Raw genomic sequence first — 23,178 nt, 5'->3', positions numbered from 1 at the left:
TGAGTCTGGCAGAGGGAGGTGAGTGAGTCTGGCAGAGGGAGGTGAGTGAGTCTGGCAGAGGGAGGTGAGTGTCTGGCAGAGGGAGGTGAGTGTCTGGCAGAGGGAGGTGAGTGTCTGGTAGAGGGAGGTGAGGGTCTGGCAGAGGGAGGTGAGTGTCTGGCAGAGGGAGGTGAGTGTCTGGTAGAGGGAGGTGAGTGTCTGGCTGAGGGAGGTGAGTGTCTGGCAGAGGGAGGTGAGTGTCTGGTAGAGGGAGGTGAGTGTCTGGTAGAGGGAGGTGAGTGAGTCTGGTAGAGGGAGGTGAGTGTCTGGTAGAGGGAGGTGAGTGTCTGGCAGAGGGAGGTGAGTGTCTGGTAGAGGGAGGTGAGTGTCTGGCTGAGGGAGGTGAGTGTCTGGTAGAGGGAGGTGAGTGTCTGGCAGAGGGAGGTGAGTGGGTCTGGCAGAGGGAGGTGAGTGTCTGGTAGAGGGAGGTGAGTGGGTCTGGTAGAGGGAGGTGAGTGTCTGGTAGAGGGAGGTGAGTGTCTGGTAGAGGGAGGTGAGTGTCTGGCTGAGGGAGGTGAGTGTCTGGTAGAGGGAGGTGAGTGTCTGGTAGAGGGAGGTGAGTGGGTCTGGTAGAGGGAGGTGAGTGTCTGGCAGAGGGAGGTGAGTGTCTGGTAGAGGGAGGTGAGTGTCTGGCTGAGGGAGGTGAGTGTCTGGTAGAGGGAGGTGAGTGTCTGGTAGAGGGAGGTGAGTGTCTGGTAGAGGGAGGTGAGTGTCTGGCAGAGGGAGGTGAGTGAGTCTGGCAGAGGGAGGTGAGTGGGTCTGGTAGAGTGAGGTGAGTGGGTCTGGTAGAGGGAGGTGAGTGGGTCTGGTAGAGGGAGGTGAGTGAGTCTGGCAGAGGGAGGTGAGTGTCTGGCAGAGGGAGGTGAGTGTCTGGCAGAGGGAGGTGAGTGTCTGGTAGAGGGAGGTGAGTGTCTGGCTGAGGGAGGTGAGTGTCTGGTAGAGGGAGGTGAGTGGGTCTGGCAGAGGGAGGTGAGTGTCTGGCAGAGGGAGGTGAGTGTCTGGCAGAGGGAGGTGAGTGTCTGGTAGAGGGAGGTGAGTGGGTCTGGTAGAGGGAGGTGAGTGTCTGGCAGAGGGAGGTGAGTGTCTGGTAGAGGGAGGTGAGTGGGTCTGGCAGAGGGAGGTGAGTGTCTGGCAGAGGGAGGTGAGTGGGTCTGGCAGAGGGAGGTGAGTGTCTGGTAGAGGGAGGTGAGTGGGTCTGGTAGAGGGAGGTGAGTGTCTGGCAGAGGGAGGTGAGTGTCTGGTAGAGGGAGGTGAGTGTCTGGTAGAGGGAGGTGAGTGTCTGGCAGAGGGAGGTGAGTGTCTGGCAGAGGGAGGTGAGTGTCTGGTAGAGGGAGGTGAGTGTCTGGCAGAGGGAGGTGAGTGTCTGGCAGAGGGAGGTGAGTGTCTGGTAGAGGGAGGTGAGTGTCTGGCAGAGGGAGGTGAGTGGGTCTGGTAGAGGGAGGTGAGTGTCTGGTAGAGGGAGGTGAGTGTCTGGCAGAGGGAGGTGAGTGTCTGGCTGAGGGAGGTGAGTGTCTGGCTGAGGGAGGTGAGTGTCTGGCAGAGGGAGGTGAGTGTCTGGCAGAGGGAGGTGAGTGGGTCTGGTAGAGGGAGGTGAGTGTCTGGCAGAGGGAGGTGAGTGTCTGGTAGAGGGAGGTGAGTGTCTGGCTGAGGGAGGTGAGTGTCTGGCTGAGGGAGGTGAGTGTCTGGCTGAGGGAGGTGAGTGTCTGGTAGAGGGAGGTGAGTGTCTGGTAGAGGGAGGTGAGTGTCTGGTAGAGGGAGGTGAGTGTCTGGTAGAGGGAGATGAGTGTCTGGTAGAGGGAGGTGAGTGTCTGGTAGAGGGAGGTGAGTGTCTGGTAGAGGGAGGTGAGTGTCTGGCAGAGGGAGGTGAGTGTCTGGCAGAGGGAGGTGAGTGTCTGGCTGAGGGAGGTGAGTGTCTGGTAGAGGGAGGTGAGTGTCTGGCAGAGGGAGGTGAGTGTCTGGTAGAGGGAGGTGAGTGTCTGGCAGAGGGAGGTGAGTGTCTGGTAGAGGGAGGTGAGTGTCTGGCAGAGAGAGGTGAGTGGGTCTGGCAGAGGGAGGTGAGTGTCTGGCAGAGGGAGGTGAGTGTCTGGTAGAGGGAGGTGAGTGTCTGGCAGAGGGAGGTGAGTGTCTGGCAGAGGGAGGTGAGTGTCTGGTAGAGGGAGGTGAGTGTCTGGCAGAGGGAGGTGAGTGTCTGGTAGAGGGAGGTGAGTGTCTGGTAGAGGGAGGTGAGTGTCTGGCAGAGGGAGGTGAGTGGGTCTGGCAGAGTTAGGTGAGTGTCTGGCAGAGGGAGGTGAGTGTCTGGCAGAGGGAGGTGAGTGGGTCTGGCAGAGGGAGGTGAGTGTCTGGCAGAGGGAGGTGAGTGTCTGGCAGAGGGAGGTGAGTGTCTGGCAGAGGGAGGTGAGTGGGTCTGGCAGAGGGAGGTGAGAGTCTGGTAGAGGGAGGTGAGTGGATCTGGCAGAGGGAGGTGAGTGTCTGGTAGAGGGAGGTGAGTGTCTGGTAGAGGGAGGTGAGTGTCTGGTAGAGGGAGGTGAGTGTCTGGCAGAGGGAGGTGAGTGTCTGTCAGAGGGAGGTGAGTGTCTGGTAGAGGGAGGTGAGTGGGTCTGGCAGAGGGAGGTGAGAGTCTGGTAGAGGGAGGTGAGTGTCTGGCAGAGGGAGGTGAGTGTCTGGCAGAGGGAGGTGAGTGTCTGGCAGAGGGAGGTGAGTGTCTGGCAGAGGGAGGTGAGTGTCTGGTAGAGGGAGGTGAGTGTCTGGCAGAGGGAGGTGAGTGTCTGGTAGAGGGAGGTGAGTGTCTGGTAGAGGGAGGTGAGTGTCTGGTAGAGGGAGGTGAGTGTCTGGCAGAGGGAGGTGAGTGTCTGGCAGAGGGAGGTGAGTGTCTGGTAGAGGGAGGTGAGTGGGTCTGGTAGAGGGAGGTGAGTATCTGGCAGAGGGAGGTGAGTGTCTGGCAGAGGGAGGTGAGTGTCTGGCAGAGGGAGGTGAGTGTCTGGTAGAGGGAGGTGAGTGTCTGGTAGAGGGAGGTGAGTATCTGGCAGAGGGAGGTGAGTGTCTGGCAGAGGGAGGTGAGTGAGTCTGGCAGAGGGAGGTGAGTGTCTGGCAGAGGGAGGTGAGTGGGTCTGGCAGAGGGAGGTGAGTGTCTGGTAGAGGGAGGTGAGTGTCTGGTAGAGGGAGGTGAGTGTCTGGCAGAGGGAGGTGAGTGTCTGGCAGAGGGAGGTGAGTGTCTGGCAGAGGGAGGTGAGTGTCTGGTAGAGGGAGGTGAGTGTCTGGTAGAGGGAGGTGAGTGTCTGGCAGAGGGAGGTGAGTGTCTGGCAGAGGGAGGTGAGTGTCTGGTAGAGGGAGGTGAGTGTCTGGCAGAGGGAGGTGAGTGTCTGGCAGAGGGAGGTGAGTGTCTGGCAGAGGGAGGTGAGTGTCTGGTAGAGGGAGGTGAGTGTCTGGCAGAGGGAGGCGAGTGTCTGGCAGAGGGAGGTGAGTGTCTGGCAGAGGGAGGTGAGTGTCTGGTAGAGGGAGGTGAGTGTCTGGCAGAGGGAGGTGAGTGTCTGGTAGAGGGAGGTGAGTGTCTGGTAGAGGGAGGTGAGTGGGTCTGTTACGGTCAGATAGGGAACCCAAGCGCAGACACAGACAGAGACAGGTTAAAGTAAAATAAAGTATGATTTATTTTAGGAAGTAGGGAGAGAATGGTCGTAGGGCAAGCGGGGGGTCAGGCAGGGGGCGTAGTCAGCAGGCAGGCAGGGGGTTTAGGCAGGAGGGGTTGTCGGCAGGCAGGCAGGGGGGTTTGGCAGGAGAGGTAGTCGGCAGGCAGGCAGGGGCTTAGGCAGGAGGAGTAGTCGTTAGGCAGGCAGGGGTCAGGCCGGTAGGGCAGGCAGGCAAGAGGGCAGGTAGGACAGGCAGACAGGAGGGCAGGTAGGGCAGGCAGGCAGGTAGGAGGAGGGCAGGTAGGGCAGTTAGGCAAGAGGGCAGGTAGGGCAGGCAGGCAGGAGGGCAGGGGTACTGGGGGGTAAAGGCAAAACAGGGGGTAAGTAGGAGGCAGGTACAGGCAGGGTAGTAAATAGGTAGGGGAGCTGGAAGCGTATCTTTACGGTAAGCTGAAGCTACGATCTGGCAGAGAAGTGAAGGCTGGAACGGGTCTTTAAGCAGGGCTAACGATGAGGTAATAGTGAACAGCCGGACGAAACGCACACCTGAAGCCACTCCTGCCAATTAGAGGGAGAGAGAGAGAGAGAGAGAGGGAGAGAGGGAAAGAGAGAGAGAGAGGCACTGCCCACTACCTAGAGGTAGAGGGCGTGACAGGGTCTGGCAGAGGGAGGTGAGTGTCTGGCAGAGGGAGGTGAGTGTCTGGCTAAGGGGAGGTGAGTGTCTGGCAGAAGGGGTTTGACTCCCGCTGGGAATCAGCATGAAGACATATTCGCAGAAAGAGCAAGCTCAAATCCAGAGCAAAATCTCGAAAGATGATGAGATGGGTGATATGAATGGCTTGTTCCATTATGTATAATATATATTATATCTATACAGTATCCTGTTACATAGATATCTTGTTGCATATCTATGTTACACAGAGCCTTGACATCATATCTGGGGGATAATGTCAGTAAATTTGAGTAAAATACAGACTTCGCTTATCCCATGCAAATGCTCCATACGAAACACAGACGTGGAGGGGTAATTTCTCAATCACATGAGGTCCCCAGATAATACTAGTCCCGTCCGAATAGGGCAAGTAAGCAGGGATTTTTATAGTGGAGAAACTCTACAGGGAGGTAATGGGGATGAGTAGGTCTTTAGGAGGGACAGTTAACCCGTATATCGACCCCTGGTGTTTTCTAGAAATGTGTGTCTTTACAAATGTACCCCTGGTTCTGTAACCCTGGTTCTCTAGGCCTGGTTCTGTAGTCTGGTTCTGTAGGCCTGGTTCTGTAGTCTGGTTATGTAGGCCTGGTTCTGTAGTCTGGTTATGTAGGCCTGGTTCTGTAGTCTGGTTATGTAGGCCTGGTTCTGTAGTCTGGTTATGTAGGCCTGGTTCTGTAGTCTGGTTCTGTAGGCCTGGTTCTGTAGTCTGGTTCTGTAGTCTGGTTATGTAGGCCTGGTTCTGTAGTCTGGTTATGTAGGCCTGGTTCTGTAGTCTGGTTATGTAGGCCTGGTTCTGTAGTCTGGTTATGTAGGCCTGGTTCTGTAACCCTGGTTCTGTAGGCCTGGTTCTGTAGGCCTGGTCCTGTAGGCCTGGTTCTGTAGGCCTGGTTCTGTAGTCTGGTTATGTAGGTCTGGTTCTGTAGGCCTGGTTATGTAGGCCTGGTTCTGTAGGCCTGGTTCTGTAACCCTGGTTCTGTAGGCCTGGTTCTGTAGTCTGGTTCTGTAGGCCTGGTTCTGTAGTCTGGTTCTGTAGTCTGGTTCTGTAGTCTGGTTCTGTAGTCTGGTTCTGTAGGCCTGGTTCTGTAACCCTGGTTCTGTAGGCCTGGTTCTGTAGGCCTGGTTCTGTAGGCCTGGTTCTGTAGGCCTGGTTCTGTAGGTCTGGTTCTGTAGTCTGGTTATGTAGGTCTGGTTCTGTAGTCTGGTTATGTAGGTCTGGTTCTGTAGGCCTGGTTCTGTAACCCTGGTTCTGTAGGCCTGGTTCTGTAGGCCTGGTTCTTTAGGCCTGGTTCTGTAGGCTGGTTCTGTAGGCCTGGTTCTGTAGTCTGGTTCTGTAGTCTGGTTCTGTAGGCCTGGTTCTGTAGGCCTGGTTCTGTAGGCCTGGTTCTGTAGGCCTGGTTCTGTAGTCTGGTTCTGTAGGCCTGGTTCTGTAACCCTGGTTCTGTAGTCTGGTTCTGTAGTCTGGTTCTGTAGGTCTGGTTCTGTAGTCTGGTTCTGTAGTCTGGTTCTCTAGGCCTGGTTCTGTAGGTCTGGTTCTCTGAAGGAGATGAGGAGGAAGACCCTCACCTTGCTGCCCCTCTTGCTTTGAGCTCACAAATAGTGGTCCACTGGAAAAACAGGGGGTGCTTTCTGTGGGGGGGTGCTGGGGAGGCTGGGAGGCTGGGGAGGCTGGGGGGGCTGGGGAGGCTGGGGAGGCTGGGGAGGTTGGGGAGGCTGGGGGGGCTGGGGAGGCTGGGGGGGCTGGGGGGGCTGGGGAGGCTGGGGGGGCTTGGGAGGCTGGGGGGGCTGGGGGAGGCTGGGGGGGCTGGGGAGGCTGGGGAGGCTGGGGGGGCTGGGGAAGCTGGGGTGGCTGGGGAGGCTGGGGTGGCTGGGGGGGCTGGGGGGCCTCACCGGCCGGTACCAGGTTGTATCACATGTTGCTGTGTCTTGCTAACTGTCCATCTTCCTTCCATCTTAGAGCTGGAGGACGTTCCTCTTGTTTAAACTCGCTGTATAACGCTGTACCTTATTGTCCCGGACATTCCTTTCAGGACAGCTCTGTTCATTAATACACATATTCTATTACAGCATCCTCCCCTCCCACCTCCCTGGCTAAATGTGGCCTTCCAGTGCTTCTAATTAAAACTGTGGGGGTGTCAGTGACACACATTATTATGAACCTGATCACTATAATGGAATAAGAGGAAAGCATGAGAGCATAAGAGGAAAGCAACTCTTCAACAATGCTTACTGGGTCTCTGGGGTAGGAGTAACAGGAATTACATTCGCTTAAATCAATCTGATTCATAAAACGATGTACAAATGTGTGTGATGATGTTTCAAACATACAGCCTTCCATCTCCAGATAAAGGTTATTTTTTTGGTCTTCCCTTGAAGATACTGCTTTTGAGTAGCGTTTTGAAAAGGCTTAAGGATCAACATGGACATGTATGACTTATTTATCTCCTGCAGTCATGATAAGCAGGAATGTTAATAATGTATAATGTGAATGGTGCCTTGAGATGTTGCAGAAACAGCATCAGACCTGCAGTCACGCAGAGGCTGTGTAATACGCCATGTTCACTCTACTCTCACTGAATATTAGGGTCCATACACCCACTCTCACACAGTATGATGATATATTTACTATCTCAAAGCGAGCGCTATTTCCCATTACTCTGGGAGATGACAGATGCTTTCAGTGTGTCTTATTAAATCTGCACCGCTCCTCATGTGACTGATCGAGGGAGGGAGGGAGGAAGAGAGAGAGAAAGAGAGCGAGAGAGAGAGAGAGAGAGAGAGGGGGGGGGGGGGATCAAGAGTGTGTGAGAGAGAGGGAAGTGGAGAGAGAGCAAAGAGAACAGTAAGGCGAGAGGCAGGAAGAGATGGGGCGAGAGACAGTGAGAGACAGAGCAAGGCAGAGAGCAAGAAGGAGAGACAGAGGCAGGAGTGTGGAACAGATGAAACCTGATTGAAAGATGAGAAAGCAGTTCAGTCACAGAGAGAGAGTGGTGAGTTCATCCTCTGTTAATTCCCCTCCCTCCTGATTCCAGAGGGGACTGATTGGTACAATAACATGACTCCTACGTACAGTACAGTAGGCCTACTCCCACACATCATGTCTATGCGCACATGACCAACCTACATCATTCTGCTTCCACTGAAGCACCTCTGTGGTGCTCACTTTGCAGTGAAACCATTTCCTGCTTTTGTGTATTTTCGAAGCTCTAATTTCTCCGTATTTTTGTTGCACTGTAGAGTGTGGGCTATGATGCACTAGCATGACTTTCCAAAGGCTTCATATACTGTAGCCACTCTTTGCAATTTCACTCATGCTGTCAGTGTCGTCTCCCAAGCTATAAACGTCCAGAAGGATTTAGGGCCAGGCGCACAGTGAGATATACTGCCAGCGTTGCCGTGCACGTGGCTGATACGTGCTCACCATGGTGTCTCCATCGTGATAAGGCTTCAGACGGTTCATAGCGTCACTATTGGCACAAGCACACGCGTGTGTGCCCCGTACAAACACACACACACAGAGACACACTAATTAAGGTCTTTGCACAATTAAGGTCTTTAAATCCGTCATCCGAAAAAAAACGTTACGCACAGAGACCTTGCACACTGACCTCCGATGCGTTTCTTTGTTATATTGACGTGGCGAAATTTCACAATATGCACTCTACATTCTAAATGCTTGATTTAACAAAAAGGTGAGAAAAAAATAACTAATACCAAATGGTAGACTACATCAGAGCAACTGTCCCCGGTTGTGAAGAAAATACTTTTAACGTTTTGGAAATTAACCATGGCCGACTATTAACAAAATCGGTTGAGAAAACAAACTTTCCTCATTCTTGACGATGATTTTGTGTTCCTGTCACTTCTCGAGAATAGAAAAAGAAACAGCTATAACTATGCTGAATGATGTGATGCATTGGCAGTATGTGACAGTGTGTGCACCTGGCCGGACCCTGCCCTTCTGCCTGAGTTTGAGTATGATGCTGCCCAAATGAATGTTATTGTTTAGTGCCGTACGCTTTCGTGGTATTATATATTATATCACCTGTATGTTGTTTTTCTTTATCACCTGTATGTTGTTTTTCTTTCACTCGACTAACCACCGAGGTAATACTTGATAATGTACTTCCGTAAACATTAATCCAACTGTCCTGCAGTTCTAATTTAACAATGTGTCCCGCTATACAATGGCGGAGTGGTCAAAAACAACTCTCAAAAGGCTTTTGACGGACGGGAAAAACGCGGAAAATCAAACCTATTCTGAAAAACATTTGACGGACGAATATTTCGGATTAGGTGTGTAAACGTGATTGACACAACATGAGTTCTCATTTTTGTTTAAAACGGACGTAAAAAGCGCACCAGTGTGCAAAGACCTTAAGCGTGCCCCCAAGTGTAAAGCCATTTTCACCAGCTGTATCAGGTGTCAGCAACAGATTCACAGGCACCCCTCCGTGTAGGTAGTTGATCATCATTTAGATGTCCTCAAGGTTATCTACGGCCTAGCGTAGCCTTGTCCTCTACCACTCCTCCATTTCTATTACTTAGGTCATATGTGCTTAGATCAAGTGTGATGCAGCACTGATGGCGTAAACATGAATCAGACCATGACCTCACTCTCTGACTGAAGCTAATCTGTCTCTCGCAGGCTGTTAGCATTTAGCCTCTGTCACCGTTTATCTAGCCTGGCATATTGGCCACCTCCTGAGTCGGCCACGAATGCTAGCTGCCGAAGCGCTTGACTAAGCAGCCTTGTCTGACTCGGCAGAAAGGCATTCAATCACCCAAGCTCAGGTAAGACAGCGCAGTGCTCAGGTAAGACAGCGCAGTGCTCAGGTAAGACAGTGCAGTGCTCAGGTAAGACAGCGCAGTGCTCAGGTAAGACAGTGCAGTGCTCAGGTAAGACAGCGCAGTGCTCAGGTAAGACAGCGCAGTGGGGTCTCAGGTAAGACAGCGCAGTGCTCAGGTAAGACAGCGCAGTGCTCAGGTAAGACAGCGCAGTGCTCAGGTAAGACAGTGCAGTGCTCAGGTAAGACAGTGCAGTGCTCAGGTAAGACAGCGCAGTGCTCAGGTAAGACAGCGCAGTGCTCAGGTAAGACAGTGCAGTGCTCAGGTAAGACAGCGCAGTGCTCAGGTAAGACAGCGCAGTGCTCAGGTAAGACAGCGCAGTGCTCAGGTAAGACAGCGCAGTGGGGTCTCAGGTAAGACAGTGCAGTGCTCAGGTAAGACAGTGCAGTGCTCAGGTAAGACAGTGCAGTGCTCAGGTAAGACAGTGCAGTGCTCAGGTAAGACAGCGCAGTGCTCAGGTAAGACAGTGCAGTGCTCAGGTAAGACAGCGCAGTGCTCAGGTAAGACAGTGCAGTGCTCAGGTAAGACAGCGCAGTGCTCAGGTAAGACAGTGCAGTGCTCAGGTAAGACAGCGCAGTGCTCAGGTAAGACAGTGCAGTGCTCAGGTAAGACAGCGCAGTGCTCAGGTAAGACAGTGCAGTGCTCAGGTAAGACAGTGCAGTGCTCAGGTAAGACAGCGCAGTGCTCAGGTAAGACAGCGCAGTGCTCAGGTAAGACAGCGCAGTGGGGTCTCAGGTAAGACAGCGCAGTGGGGTTTCTGCCTCCTTGGTGTGGCAACCCGCTCACTTGACCGGAGTAAGAGTACACACACTGAGCTAGAGAGAAGAAGAGACGGAGGTCACTTTTAGGCGCATCGCCATATTTATTCCTAACTTAGAAGGTATAGACTGTATAGAAGGTATAGACTGTTAGAAGGTATAGACTGTATAGAAGGTGTAGGGCCCTATTATGCACTTCTTAACTTGCCGTCTTAAGTCTTAATTAAGACGCACCGCCAGGTTAAGACCTACCGCCACCCTTATTATGCGCTTCATACGCGCTACTGCTATTATGCAGGTGTCGATAGGCGCCCACACATAAGACGTAATACTCCCGTGCATATATTACTCATTGTGGGAGTGTTCATATGTTAATGAAGTGCGCTAGGCGCCCCTGCTATTATGCGATTTGACTTTGCTCCTAGCGCTAAGAAGTGGTTTGAAAAGTTCTTAAGTTTAGACTTCATGCACGTTTTGAAACACGAGCGCGCCTCCGCGGTTTGCGCATGCATGTGGGCACACATGAACACGCACGTGGCTCCACGGCAAGACGTCAATTACGGTCACAGTATAAATGCTTTATTTCAGAAGGGAGAGGCCAGCGCTGTACAGTATGTTGCCTCCGCATACTGTGCACATACAGTACGAGCATGCTGTGCGTAATATAATGACATCAACATCTGTCATTCCTGCAGTCTTCCAGCGACCCCTCTGTAATACGTCTCAACTCACAAGCGGAGGTATTGCCGTGTTTATTCAGAAAATAATCATGCACGAGCTTGTTACTTTCTTCTGCAGAGAAGCGCGCTGACCTCCTTCTTAGGACTTCCATAATAGCATAGCGCTAATGACTTAACGCAGCCGGTTCTTAAAGGGAATGGCACCTGGCACGCTGATTGGGTTGATTGAGAAGACGCCCAAAACACACCCATGACTAATTTCTTTGCTTAGCGCCGGGTTTTAGGCGCCCACTACCGCACGCATAATAGCAACGTGGCCTTGACCACGCCTCCACGTCTTAAGTTTAGATCTACCGCCTCGTCTTATTGCTTAAGACTTATGAAGTGCATAATAGGGCCCATAGACTGTTAGAAGGTATAGACTGTTAGAAGGTACTGGGCCCTATTATGCACTTCATAAGTAAGGTTGAGAACCACTGGTATAGACTGTTAGAAGGTATAGACTGTATAGAAGGTATATACTGTAAAAAAGATATAGACTGTTAGAAGGTATAGACTGTATAGAAGGTATAGACTGTTAGAAGGTATAGACTGTTAGAAGGTATAGACTGTTAGAAGGTATAGACTGTTAGAAGGTATAGACTGTATAGAAGGTATAGACTGTTAGAAGGTATAGACTGTTAGAAGGTATAGACTGTTAGAAGGTATAGACTGTATAGAAGGTATAGACTGTTAGAAGGTATAGACTGTTAGAAGGTATAGACTGTTAGAAGATATAGACTGTTAGAAGGTATAGACTGTATAGAAGGTATAGACTGATAGAAGGTATAGACTGTTAGAAGGTATAGACTGTTAGAAGGTATAGACTGTTAGAAGGTATAGACTGTTAGAAGGTATAGACTGTATATAAGGTATAGACTGTTAGAAGGTATAGACTGTTAGAAGGTATAGACTGTATAGAAGGTATAGACTGTTAGAAGGTATAGACTGTATAGAAGGTATAGACTGTTAGAAGGTATAGACTGTTAGAAGGTATAGACTGTTAGAAGGTATATAGACTGTTAGAAGGTATAGACTGTATAGAAGGTATAGACTGTATAGAAGGTATAGACTGTTAGAAGGTATAGACTGTTAGAAGGTACAGACTGTATAGAAGGTATAGACTGTTAGAAGGTATAGACTGTATAGAAGGTATAGACTGTTAGAAGGTATAGACTGTATAGAAGGTATAGACTGTATAGAAGGTATAGACTGTTAGAAGGTATAGACTGTGTAGAAGGTATATACTGTTAGAAGGTATAGACTGTATAGAAGGTATAGACTGTTAGAAGGTATAGACTGTTAGAAGGTATAGACTGTTAGAAGGTATAGACTGTATAGAAGGTATAGACTGTATAGAAGGTATAGACTGTTAGAAGGTATAGACTGTATAGAAGGTATAGACTGTTAGAAGGTATAGACTGTGTAGAAGGTATAGACTGTTAGAAGGTATAGACTGTTAGAAGGTATAGACTGTTAGAAGATATAGACTGTTAGAAGGTACAGACTGTTAGAAGGTATAGACTGTTAGAAGGTATAGACTGTTAGAAGGTATAGACAGTTAGAAGGTATAGACTGTTAGAAGGTATAGACTGTTAGAAGGTATAGACTGTTAGAAGGTATAGACTGTTAGAAGGTATAGACTGTATAGAAGGTATAGACTGTATAGAAGGTATAGACTGTATAGAAGGTATAGACTGTTAGAAGGTATAGACTGTTAGAAGGTATAGACTGTTAGAAGGTATAGACTGTTAGAAGGTATAGACTGTCTAGAAGGTATAGACTGTATAGAAGGTATAGACTGTTAGAAGGTATAGACTGTTAGAAGGTATAGACTGTTAGAAGGTATAGACTGTTAGAAGGTATAGACTGTATAGAAGGTATAGACTGTTAGAAGGTATAGACTGGGGCACTGCCCACTCGGGAGGACGGCGTAGCCGTAAAAGTCAATGATCCGGGGGAAAAGGGAAATTTAGGGCTAAAAGTCATTAGGGGAAAAGGGGAACTTAGGAGAACAGTCAATCATTAGGGGAAAAGGGTAACTTAGGAGAACAGTCAATCATACGGGCCAAAAGCGGATAAGGTCGGTGCCCCTCTACTGGAGGGGGCTGCCGGTTGGCAGTGGGGATCCGTCCGTTCAGGGAAGGGGGATGGCACCCCGCCACACTCTCCCTGCTCCGGGGGGGTACTCCGTACCTCTCGCCGGCTATTCTGTACTTCTCTGTCTCTATCCTGTACTTCTCTGTCTCGTCGTCACTCGAGCTCTGGGTGCCGTTTCGGTCTGGTCACAAAAGACACATCCGTTATTATAAACTTGAATATCTGTTATTAACATCCGTTATTATAAACTTGAATATCTGTTATTAACATCTGTTATTATAAACTTTAATATCTGTTATTAACATCCGTTATTATAAACTTTAATATCTGTTATTAACATCCGTTATTATAAACTTGAATATCTGTTATTAACATCTGTTATTATAAACTTTAATATCTGTTATTAACATCCGTTATTATAAACTTTAATATCTGTTATTAACATCCGTTATTATAAACTTGAATATCTGTTATTAACATCTGTTATTATAAACTTTAATATCTGTTATTAACATCCTTTATTATAAACTTTAATATCTGTTATTAACATCCGTTATTATAAACTTTAATATCTGTTATTAACATCCGTTATTATAAACTTTACAATTCGTATTTGTCACCGCAAAGCGGTCCTCACCCATCCGGCGTTGCGCCGTGTACCTGCAATGCTTCCCCCCGATGAGGGTTTCCCAGGTCGCTTTATCCTGGCTTCTCCTCGACTGGCACAGCTGTTCCGTGTCCTCTTAATGAGCCTGCGCTCGCGGTGGTACGCTCGACTATGAAACCTCAAACGACTGAGGACATGCCGCGCGGAGTGCGGTCCGCTCACAGTACGCCCGACTGTGGCGTATGTGACTATTTGTATGTTTATTATTGGGCAGGAGATTGTGTGTTATCCTCCAGTGGTAGCTATGTTACAAAACATGACCAAAGGGGCCTGACTGTCTCTCGCCAGCTGCTGCGCTCTGAAGTGGCTGTGCCGTCAATGGCGAGCAGGGGCGACTTCTAAACTTGTGATCCATCAGAGTTCTAAACTTGTGATCCATCAGAGTTCTAAACTTGTGATCCATCAGAGTTCTAAACTTGTGATCCATCAGAGTTCTAAACTTGTGATCCATCAGAGTTCTAAACTTGTGATCCATCAGAGTTCTAAACTTGTGATCCATCAGAGTTCTAAACTTGTGATCCATCAGTCAAACGAATGTTTAGCCCGTGGAATTTTGAAGAGGAAACCGGAGTGCGATGTGACGTCGACATTACCAGAAAACCCCCCACATTTGAAGCACATCTTCGCGAGCCTCCGAAATGACAGGGAAGAATCTTCCAACGTTCATAAGTAACTTTCCATTGAAAAGAGGATATCGTCTAATAAATATGTTGGTATCATCAATCATTTCCCGTGCAAACTCGCACACCAAGACCCGACAGCTGAGTCAAGTGCCAGTATTTAATTAGTATTTACCTCAATTTGCATATTTACATTTTTGGTAAATAAACTTGTAATACAAAAACATGTTCTATACCTGTTTGCTTTCACTATGTTAAGTTTCATTATGATAGGAGTAAAGGAAAACAATTATCCTATTCTGGGGTGGTGTCACAGTTTTTAGCCCATTTACATTGAAAACGGGACAAAATCATTCACTTTTGACTGAACTAAGATTGGCATAACTTCCTTATTTCTTAACCGATTTGGACAATCTTGGTGTTTTTCTTTTTCTTTTTCCAAGCCCTTTTAGGCTGGACACATTTGGTTTCATTTTGGAAGAGTTCAAAACAATGGTAACATACCTAGCTAGCTGGAAATACAAAGTAGGGCATTCCTGATTAGATGCGAGCCTCAGTCTACATAAAAGTGAGATCACAAACAAAACAAAAACATTTTGCTTTTATATTTGGCTTGCTGTTTAAGACAACCTCCTAATGACTGTCATTTGGTAAAAGTATGGGGTTGTGTCGGTTAGACTAGACTGCTTTGATCTAATAGACCTAATGTACTCAATATTCACTTTGATCTAATAGACCTAATGTACTCAATATTCACTACATTATTAATGTACTCAATATTCACTACATTATTTGATCTAATATACCTAATGTACTCAGTATTCACTACATTATTTGATCTAATAGACCTAATGTACTCAGTATTCACTACATTATTTGCTATTCAGGTATTGTGTCTGCCTTGTCCCAGGCTAGACTAGACTAGTGTGTAAGATGTATTCAGACACTGTTTATCCTGGTCCCAAGGTGTCTGAATACTCTCTCTATCTCTCTATTCAAGCGTAGGACTGTGATCCCTCATCAGACCTTGTACATTGCACATACAAAGGCTAGACTTCAACCACATGCTTCTCTGGTTTGTCTCCTCCCTACTGGAGCACCTCAGGTGCCTCTCCAGCCATGCTGTACTGTAGCTGCTTAGCCACTGCAGACTGCCTGATGGCTGCGGGCCGGAAGAATGCAGAACTGGATGGACGATACAAATGATGATACAAACTTATGCAGCATGCAGGCATAGTAGTGACTCACAACACAGAGTGTGCCACAGTGTGACCTCTAGAGGCCTCGTCCCTAAAGGGAAGGATGTTTTATTGGATATATCCCAGTGTGATTACTACCATGGGAGAACCAGGCTCACTCACATGTGATTACTACCATGGGAGAACCAGGCTCACTCACATGTGATTACTACCATGGGAGAACCAGGCTCACTCACATGTGATTACTACCATGGGAGAACCAGGCTCACTCACATGTGATTACTACCATGGGAGAACCAGGCTAACTCACATGTGATTACTACCATGGGAGAACCAGGCTCACTCACATGGACGGTAGGGCCTAGGGGGTCAATAAGTAACTCTATCTATTAGGTTAGATTAGATTAGATTAAACATTGACAAAATTGTAGGTGATCTATCTATCTATCTATCTACCTATCTACCTACCTACCTACCTACCTACCTACCTACCTATCTATCTATCTATCTATCTATCTATCTATAATACATCTATCTTACTGAGACTAGCAGGGTTTGTGTTTTGCTACTATCCTAAAATGAAAGTCTTTAGATTTAAGGACACAGTGGAGATGGCTTAGTTCTCCCTGACTCCTCTCACATCTGCTTGGCAGGATGACACGTGTAGCTGTCTTGTTTGGGTCTGATATAGTGGTAATAGAGGATATAGGTCTGATATAGTGGTAATAGAGGAAACTCACGGAGAGAGTGGTCGCAGACTAAATTCTAAACATTCTCACATGGTCCAAGGTGTGGGTTTCTTTCCTCTCTGTTTTCCCTGTGAAAAAGAAGAAAAGGAAGCCGTCATTTCTAATTAAGATGGGGTGAGTATGCGGAAGCCATGGGAGAGAGAGAGGAGAGAGGAGAGAGAGAGAGAGAGAGAGAGAGAGAGAGAGAGAGAGAGAGAGAGAGAGAGAGAGAGAGACTGCTGGGTGCAAATTGCATTCAGCTGCATAGATTTAATTAAAAGAGTGGTGCAACGGGGGGGGGGGGGTCATTAACTAGGCCAGTGTGCTTGGAGAATGAGTAGCTCATTGTTGCTCTGTGTGAGTGAGAGAGCAGCAGATCACCCAACCCCAGAGCCCTGCTGCTGAAACGTGACAGCAGTGGCACCCTGCCCCCCCTGAACTGGGAACCACAGTCGCTCAGAACCTTTCCCTGTGCTTCCCTCCACCCCCTCCCTCCCCCACCCAGCCCTGCCAGGCCAGTATGTCTCTCCCTCCACCCCCTCCCTCCCCCACCCAGCCCTGCCAGGCCAGTATGTCTCTCCCTCCACCCCCTCCCTCCCCCACCCAGCCCTGCCAGGCCAGTATGATTCTCCCTCCACCCCCTCCCTCCCCCACCCAGCCCTGCCAGGCCAGTATGTCTCTCCCTCCACCCCCTCCCTCCCCCACCCAGCCCTGCCAGGCCAGTATGTCTCTCCCTCCACCCCCTCCCTCCCCCACCCAGCCCTGCCAGGCCAGTATGTCTCTCCCTCCACCCCCTCCCTCCCCCACCCAGCCCTGCCAGGCCAGTATGTCTCTCCCTCTCTGCCCTGTGAAGGACCACATGCACCGTTGACACTTCCACCAGGCTGGTGACTCGTGTTGAACCCAGCGACGCGTTCGGTCAGATGATATCCTCGCTCCAGGCTGCTGACACACACACATCGTTTGGATTCTGTACATTTCTAGAAACAAAATGGAAAGGGCCCTTTGCAGCTGCAGAGCTGGCTCCTTTCATATCCTGTCTTCAGTCGGGAAGGACCCTCCTCCAGCCTGCAGGTCTTGGATGGAGTTCAAGCCTCTTGCTCTGAGCGTTGGCGGAGGGAGCGGGCATTTAAGCACCTTGGACAGGGCTCAGATTCTGCTGCCGGCCAGGGCAAGTTCAGCACCACAGACAGCAGCAGTGGGAGAAAGGGGGAGGGGAGGGGGGGTGCAGGAAGGAGAGAGACACTGGGAAGCAGGAAGGAGCGATAGGAGGGTAAGGCAAGGGGGGAGTTAGGACACGTCCATACTGAAGCACTGAACTCTTCTGTACTATTTCAATACATGACATCATCTCTATAATCCTTTAGTCTTGATAATAGAGCGTAGTGACAGACGTCAGGGGACAGATAAGGTGTCTACAGGCGTTTCTGGCTGAGTTCCCAGATGAAGATACTGTTGCTGTGACCTTGACAAGACTCTCTTTTGGGAAAATAGCTGTCATCAAAAGAACTGTCAAACGGCTTGCCATGCTAGGTGGTTTCAAAGACGGTTTCTAAGGCCTTGCTTAACAGAGTCTCCTAAGTTAGGTATACCACAACTGAATGGTCACGGATATGTCAAATGAAAACAATAGTTGTTTCAATTCATACAAGTATTAGAATTTACCAGGTATGGGCATAATAGTGTTTGTTTAAACAAATCAAAATAAATCTAATTCCTGAATCTCATACCTAATTATAAAGCAATTATTACATAATCACCATTTTATTATTATTATTATTGTTATTATTATTATTATTAATATTATTATTAATTATTATATAGCGCCTTTCAAGGAACCCAAGATGGGTTTTGAGGGCTGATTTGAAGGTGTCCAGGGTAGGGCCATTGCGGATCACTGTGGGGAGAGAGTTCCAAAGGGTTCCAAATGCTGCCACATTGAAGGCTCTGTCCCCGAAGGTCTGTAGGTTGGTGCAGGGGGTGGAAAGGAGACCCATGTCTGAGGACCGCAGCTTCCGTGATGGGGTAGGTTGGCAGAGAAGGTCAGTTAGGTACTGGGAGGCGCAGGCATAGAGGGATTTGTAGGTGAGAGGGAGGATTTTGTAGGTAATGCGGGACTTGACCGGAAGCCAGTGGAGGTGAATGAGGATGTGGATGAGGGTGGGGGTGATGTGCTGCCAGGGCTGCTTATTGAGATCCCAGGAGAACAGCAGGAAGATTGCAGAGTGTGTTACCGATGCCATGCTATCCAGCCCTGGGCCTTGCGTAACAGGCCTCTCTGTGCCTCTTCTTGTCTTTGTCCCCAGCGCTTCAACTTTGTGTCCCTGCCTACGGACGTGCTGGAGATTGAGGTGAAGGACAAGTTCTCCAGGAGCAGACCCATCATCAAACGCTTCCTGGGCAAGCTGGCCATGCCTGTCCAGAGACTGCTGGAGAAACACGCCATTGGGTAGGTCACCGCCCGGTAGCTCAGACACACACGCACGCACGCACACACACACACACACACGCACACACACACGAACACACACACACACACACACACACACACACACACACACATACACACACTGGTTTCATTTTCATTTCTCCCTTTTGACTGTTTCTTTCCTCCCATTTATTTTTCTCTCTGTCTCAACACCTTCTCTCTCTTTCTCTCTCTCTCTCTCACACACTCTCTCTCACTCTCTCTCTCTCTCTCTCTCACTCTCTCTCTCTCTCTCTCTCACTCTCTCACTTTCTCTCTCTCTCTCACTCACACTCTCTCTCTCTCCTTCCAGGGACCGTGTGGTGAGCTACTCTCTTGGCCGGAGGCTGCCTACAGACCATGTTAGTGGACAGCTGCAGTTCCGCTTTGAGATAACATCCTCCATTCACCCAGGTCTGCTAGGTTCCCCCTTTACCATCCCTCACCATCCACACCACTCTATCTCTCCTATCACTCTATCTCTACTGTCATTCTTTCTCTGTATCTCTACTATCTCTGTATCTCTACTCCACTCTATCTCTGTATCTCTACTTTCTCTATATCTCTACTGTCATTCTCTCTCTGTATCTCTACTATCTCTGTATCTCTACTCCACTCTATCTCTGCATCTCTACTTTCTCTATATCTCTACTGTCATTCTCTCTCTATCTCTACTATCTCTATATCTCTACTGTCATTCTCTCTCTATCTCTACTATCTCTGTATCTCTACTGTCATTCTCTCTCTGTATCTCTACTATCTCTGTATCTCTACTGTCATTCTCTCTCTGTATCTCTACTATCTCTGTATCTCTACTCCACTCTATCTCTACATCTCTATATTGGTCTGATTCTGTCTCTGACCCCAACCGGTATTCTTAAAAAAAAAAGTCGGAACATTTGGTCGGTTGCTGACTTGTTCCCGCTTTCCCCAGCTGCTGTCACACATGTTGTTCTATGTGCAGTGACAGATGCCCCTCTGTCTCCTCAGATGATGAGGAGGTGTCTCTATGTATGGAACCTGTGTGCGCTGTGGCCTCAACCCAGCCTGAGGAGAACCACGAGGAGGACCAGGACCCAGCGGACAGTGCTGAGCTCCCCGCTGACGACACCCTGAGCATGGGCCCCGACATGCCAGAGCTGCCCTTGGATGGAGCCCCAGAGATCGATTCCTGCAGCCACACCTTGGTGGCTAACACCTCCCCCCCAGAGGAGGTCCGACCTGCGGAGGAGGGCAGGGAGGAGGCCCAGGAGGAGCACACCACCCTGGAGGAGGAGAGCACAGTGAGGGAGGAGCTGCCACCTCCTGCAGACCCTCAGACTGAGACAGAAGCTCCGCCTCCAGCTGAACGGGAGGCGGAGGAGGAGGAGGAGCAGGAGGAGGAGAGGCTGAGGGAAGAAAGAACCCAGGGAGCTGAGGAGGAGGAGGTAGTGGCGGAGGAGGTCCAGCGCCATCCTAACCCTGAAGTGGGGGAGGTGGAGGTGGACGGTGAGGAGGTGGTGCCCATGGTGGTGGCGGAGGCCCCAGAGGAAGGAGGTGCCACTGCGCCCCAGCCGAGTGAGGAAGGGGGAGGGGGGGCTGTGGCGGGGGCGGAGGCAGAGGTGGAGGAGGGCGGAGGGGAAGGGGGAGGAGAAGGTGAAGCGGCGCGGGGCGGGTGTGACTGCCAGCCCAGGGACTCCTCCCCCCCCATGCGCGAGGCCGTCCTGAAGCGTAAGAACCGCCCTTGTTCCCTGCCCGTGTCGGAGCTGGAGACGGTCATCGCCTCGGCCTGCGGCGACCCCGAGACGCCGCGCACCCACTACATCCGCATCCACCACCTGCTCCACAGCCTGCCCTCCGCACGCCAACGCCAGGGGAGCCAGGACGACGACGCCCCTGACCCAGACTCCTCCTCCACCCAGGAGCCCGCCCTCAAAACCACCAAAGATGGGGAAGAGGAGGAGGAGGAGGAGGAGGAGGAGACCCTGTCTCCCTCACAGGTGCGCGAGTGCCCCGGCCCCTGCTGCCGAAGGACCCTCCCCCGGAGCCTGTCCATCGAACGACTGTCGGAACTCACCCAGCTCCTGGAGGGAGAGAGGGGGGTGGGGAGGAGGACGCCGTCCCAGCGGCTGGAGAGCGAGGAGGGGGAGGGGGGGGAGGCGGGCGGCCGGGGAGGGGGAAGGGTAGGGGGGGGGAGCGCCTCCAGACATCCGGGAGAGAGCGAATGTGAGTTGTGCGACAACTCGTGCTACAGTACGTCCTGTTACAGTACCTCCTGCTACAGCACGTCCTGCTACAGCAACTCGGGCGGAAACTACGAGGGCCGGAACCGTTTCTGCAGCCACACGTGCCTCTCCTCCGTGGACAGCACCCGCCTCTCCGAGAGCACCGTCTTCTCCTCCCAGGACGAAGAGGAGGAGGAGGAGGAGGAGGAGAACAGCGCCTTCGAGTCAGTGGCCGACTCGGCGGTCCAGAGCCCGGACGCCCGGGGGCCAGCAGGAGAGGGGGGGACGACGGGATGGAGGGATGAGGGGGAGGAAAGGAGAGGAGGAGAGAGCGGGGAGTCGTGTGAGCCGCCCGGGCCCAGTGAGAGAACGGCAGGGGGTGAGTGGCACCTTCACCTCCCATGGTTGGACCATCTGCTTGTTCATGTTCATGTTCATGTTCATGTTCATGTGTGTTCCGCCGATCGATGGGTTCAACCGAAGGAAGGTTTGTTGTTTCTGTTCACAAATGTGGACGTGTGAGAATAGAATCGAATAAAAATAGAAAGAAATCCATCCTAATGTGCTGCGTTATCACCACTGAGCCTGTCAGAGAGTTGAAAGCCTGTTAGTAGTGTGTGTAGCAGCATTAGTAGTGTGAGTAGCAGCATGTAGCAGCATTAGTAGTGTGTGTAGCAGCATTAGTAGTGTGTGTAGCAGCATTAGTAGTGTGAGTAGCAGCATGTAGCAGCATTAGTAGTGTGTGTAGCAGCATTAGTAGTGTGTGTAGCAGCATTAGTAGTGTGTGTAGCAGCATTAGTAGTGTGTGTAGCAGCATGTAGCAGCATTAGTAGTGTGTGTAGCAGCATGTAGCAGCATTAGTAGTGTGTGTAGCAGCATTAGTAGTGTGTGTAGCAGCATGTAGCAGCATTAGTAGTGTGAGTAGCAGCATGTAGCAGCATTAGTAGTGTGAGTAGCAGCATGTAGCAGCATTAGTAGTGTGTGTAGCAGCATTAGTAGTGTGTGTAGCAGCATTAGTAGTGTGTGTAGCAGCATTAGGAGCTGGTGTCACTCCTCTCATACTCAGACAGACAGGTGCCTGATGGCTGATGGTCGTGTGCTGCTCTAAGGTTCTAAGGTTCTAGGGTTCTAAGGTTCTGCTCCCCAACCTCTGGCTCACTGACCTCATTCCACATAACCTCCAACAATTGAACTGCCAACCTACAACTCACTACCGCTGGTTGTCGTTTGGCCTTTGTATCTGCTGGGTGGGGGTCTAGCTTTGTATCTGCTGGGTGGGGGTCTAGCTTTGTATCTGCTGGGTGGGGGTCTAGCTTTGTGTCTGCTGGGTGGGGGTCTAGCTTTGTGTCTGCTGGGTGGGTCTAGCTTGGGAACCACGGCCCACCGCCCCCCACAGACTGTTTTCTGTTCGCTCCTTTCACAACAGTCATTAGGCCAACTGAGATGACAAGGCCTTTGTGTGAGACACACACACACACACACACATACTATATACATACACACACACACACACACAGACACACACACAAACACACATACAATATACATACACACACACATACTATACACCCACACACACACACACAGACACACACACACATACTATATACATACACACACACACACACACACACACAGACACACACACAACCACACATACTATATACACACACACACACAGACATTGTACATCCTCCTACACAGGGGTCAAAGTTGACTAGGTCCTTGACGAACTGAGATGTGCGAGGTCAGTGGGGAGTGTTTAGGTCACACTAACAATGCGCTTCAACACATTGTGGCCAGACAATGGCATTGTGTTCACTTCCTGTCGACGTCGCTTCCAGGCTTTGTTTTATTCAGCAGCTCTTTGCTGCGTCCATGGGGGTGTTTGTGTTTGTGTTTGTGTGTGTTTGATTTGGCATTGGCTCTGGAAATGGAGGTTGGGAAACGGGATGTATTTTCTGTTTCATGAGCAAAGCAGGATTGTGACAAGAGCTTTTTACCATGTTACTTTTTCACCATGCTGTTACTGTGTTACCATGCTGTTACTGTGTTACCATGCTGTTACTGTATTACCATGTTACTGTGTTACCATGTTACTGTGTTACCATGCTGTTACTGTGTTACCATGCTGTTGTTTCACAATGCTGTTACTGTGTTACCATGTTACTGTGTTACCATGCTGTTACTGTGTTACCATGCTGTTACTGTGTTACCATGCTGTTGTTTCACCATGCTGTTACTGTGTTACCATGTTACTGTGTTACCATGCTGTTACTGTGTTACCATGCTGTTGTTTCACAATGCTGTTACTGTGTTACCATGTTACTGTGTTACCATGCTGTTACTGTGTTACCATGTTACTGTGTTACCATGCTGTTACTGTGTTACCATGCTGTTGTTTCACAATGCTGTTACTGTGTTACCATGTTACTGTGTTACCATGCTGTTACTGTGTTACCATGTTACTGTGTTACCATGCTGTTACTGTGTTACC

The 23,178-nt window shown here is 49.9% G+C and overlaps 1 protein-coding gene across 1 annotated transcript in view; it reads left to right on the top strand.

The window, feature by feature from the left end:
• hecw1a (HECT, C2 and WW domain containing E3 ubiquitin protein ligase 1a) overlaps window positions 1-23,178 on the top strand; it is a gene marked incomplete at both ends in the record, with an annotated part of 104,219 nt that overhangs the window by 20,366 nt on the left and 60,675 nt on the right. The window contains 3 exons of the mRNA XM_080543792.1: window positions 18,317-18,459; window positions 18,791-18,891; window positions 19,468-21,064. Coding sequence (XP_080399918.1) covers window positions 18,317-18,459; window positions 18,791-18,891; window positions 19,468-21,064 — 1,841 coding nt within the window. The remainder of the gene's footprint in view (window positions 1-18,316; window positions 18,460-18,790; window positions 18,892-19,467; window positions 21,065-23,178) is intronic.

Source organism: Nansenia antarctica, assembly GCF_963989245.1.
Source record: "Nansenia antarctica genome assembly, chromosome: 13".
Lineage (NCBI taxonomy): Eukaryota > Metazoa > Chordata > Actinopteri > Argentiniformes > Microstomatidae > Nansenia > Nansenia antarctica.
The sequence above is the reverse complement of the archived record's forward strand: the minus strand, read 5'-3'. Positions and strand labels throughout refer to the sequence as shown.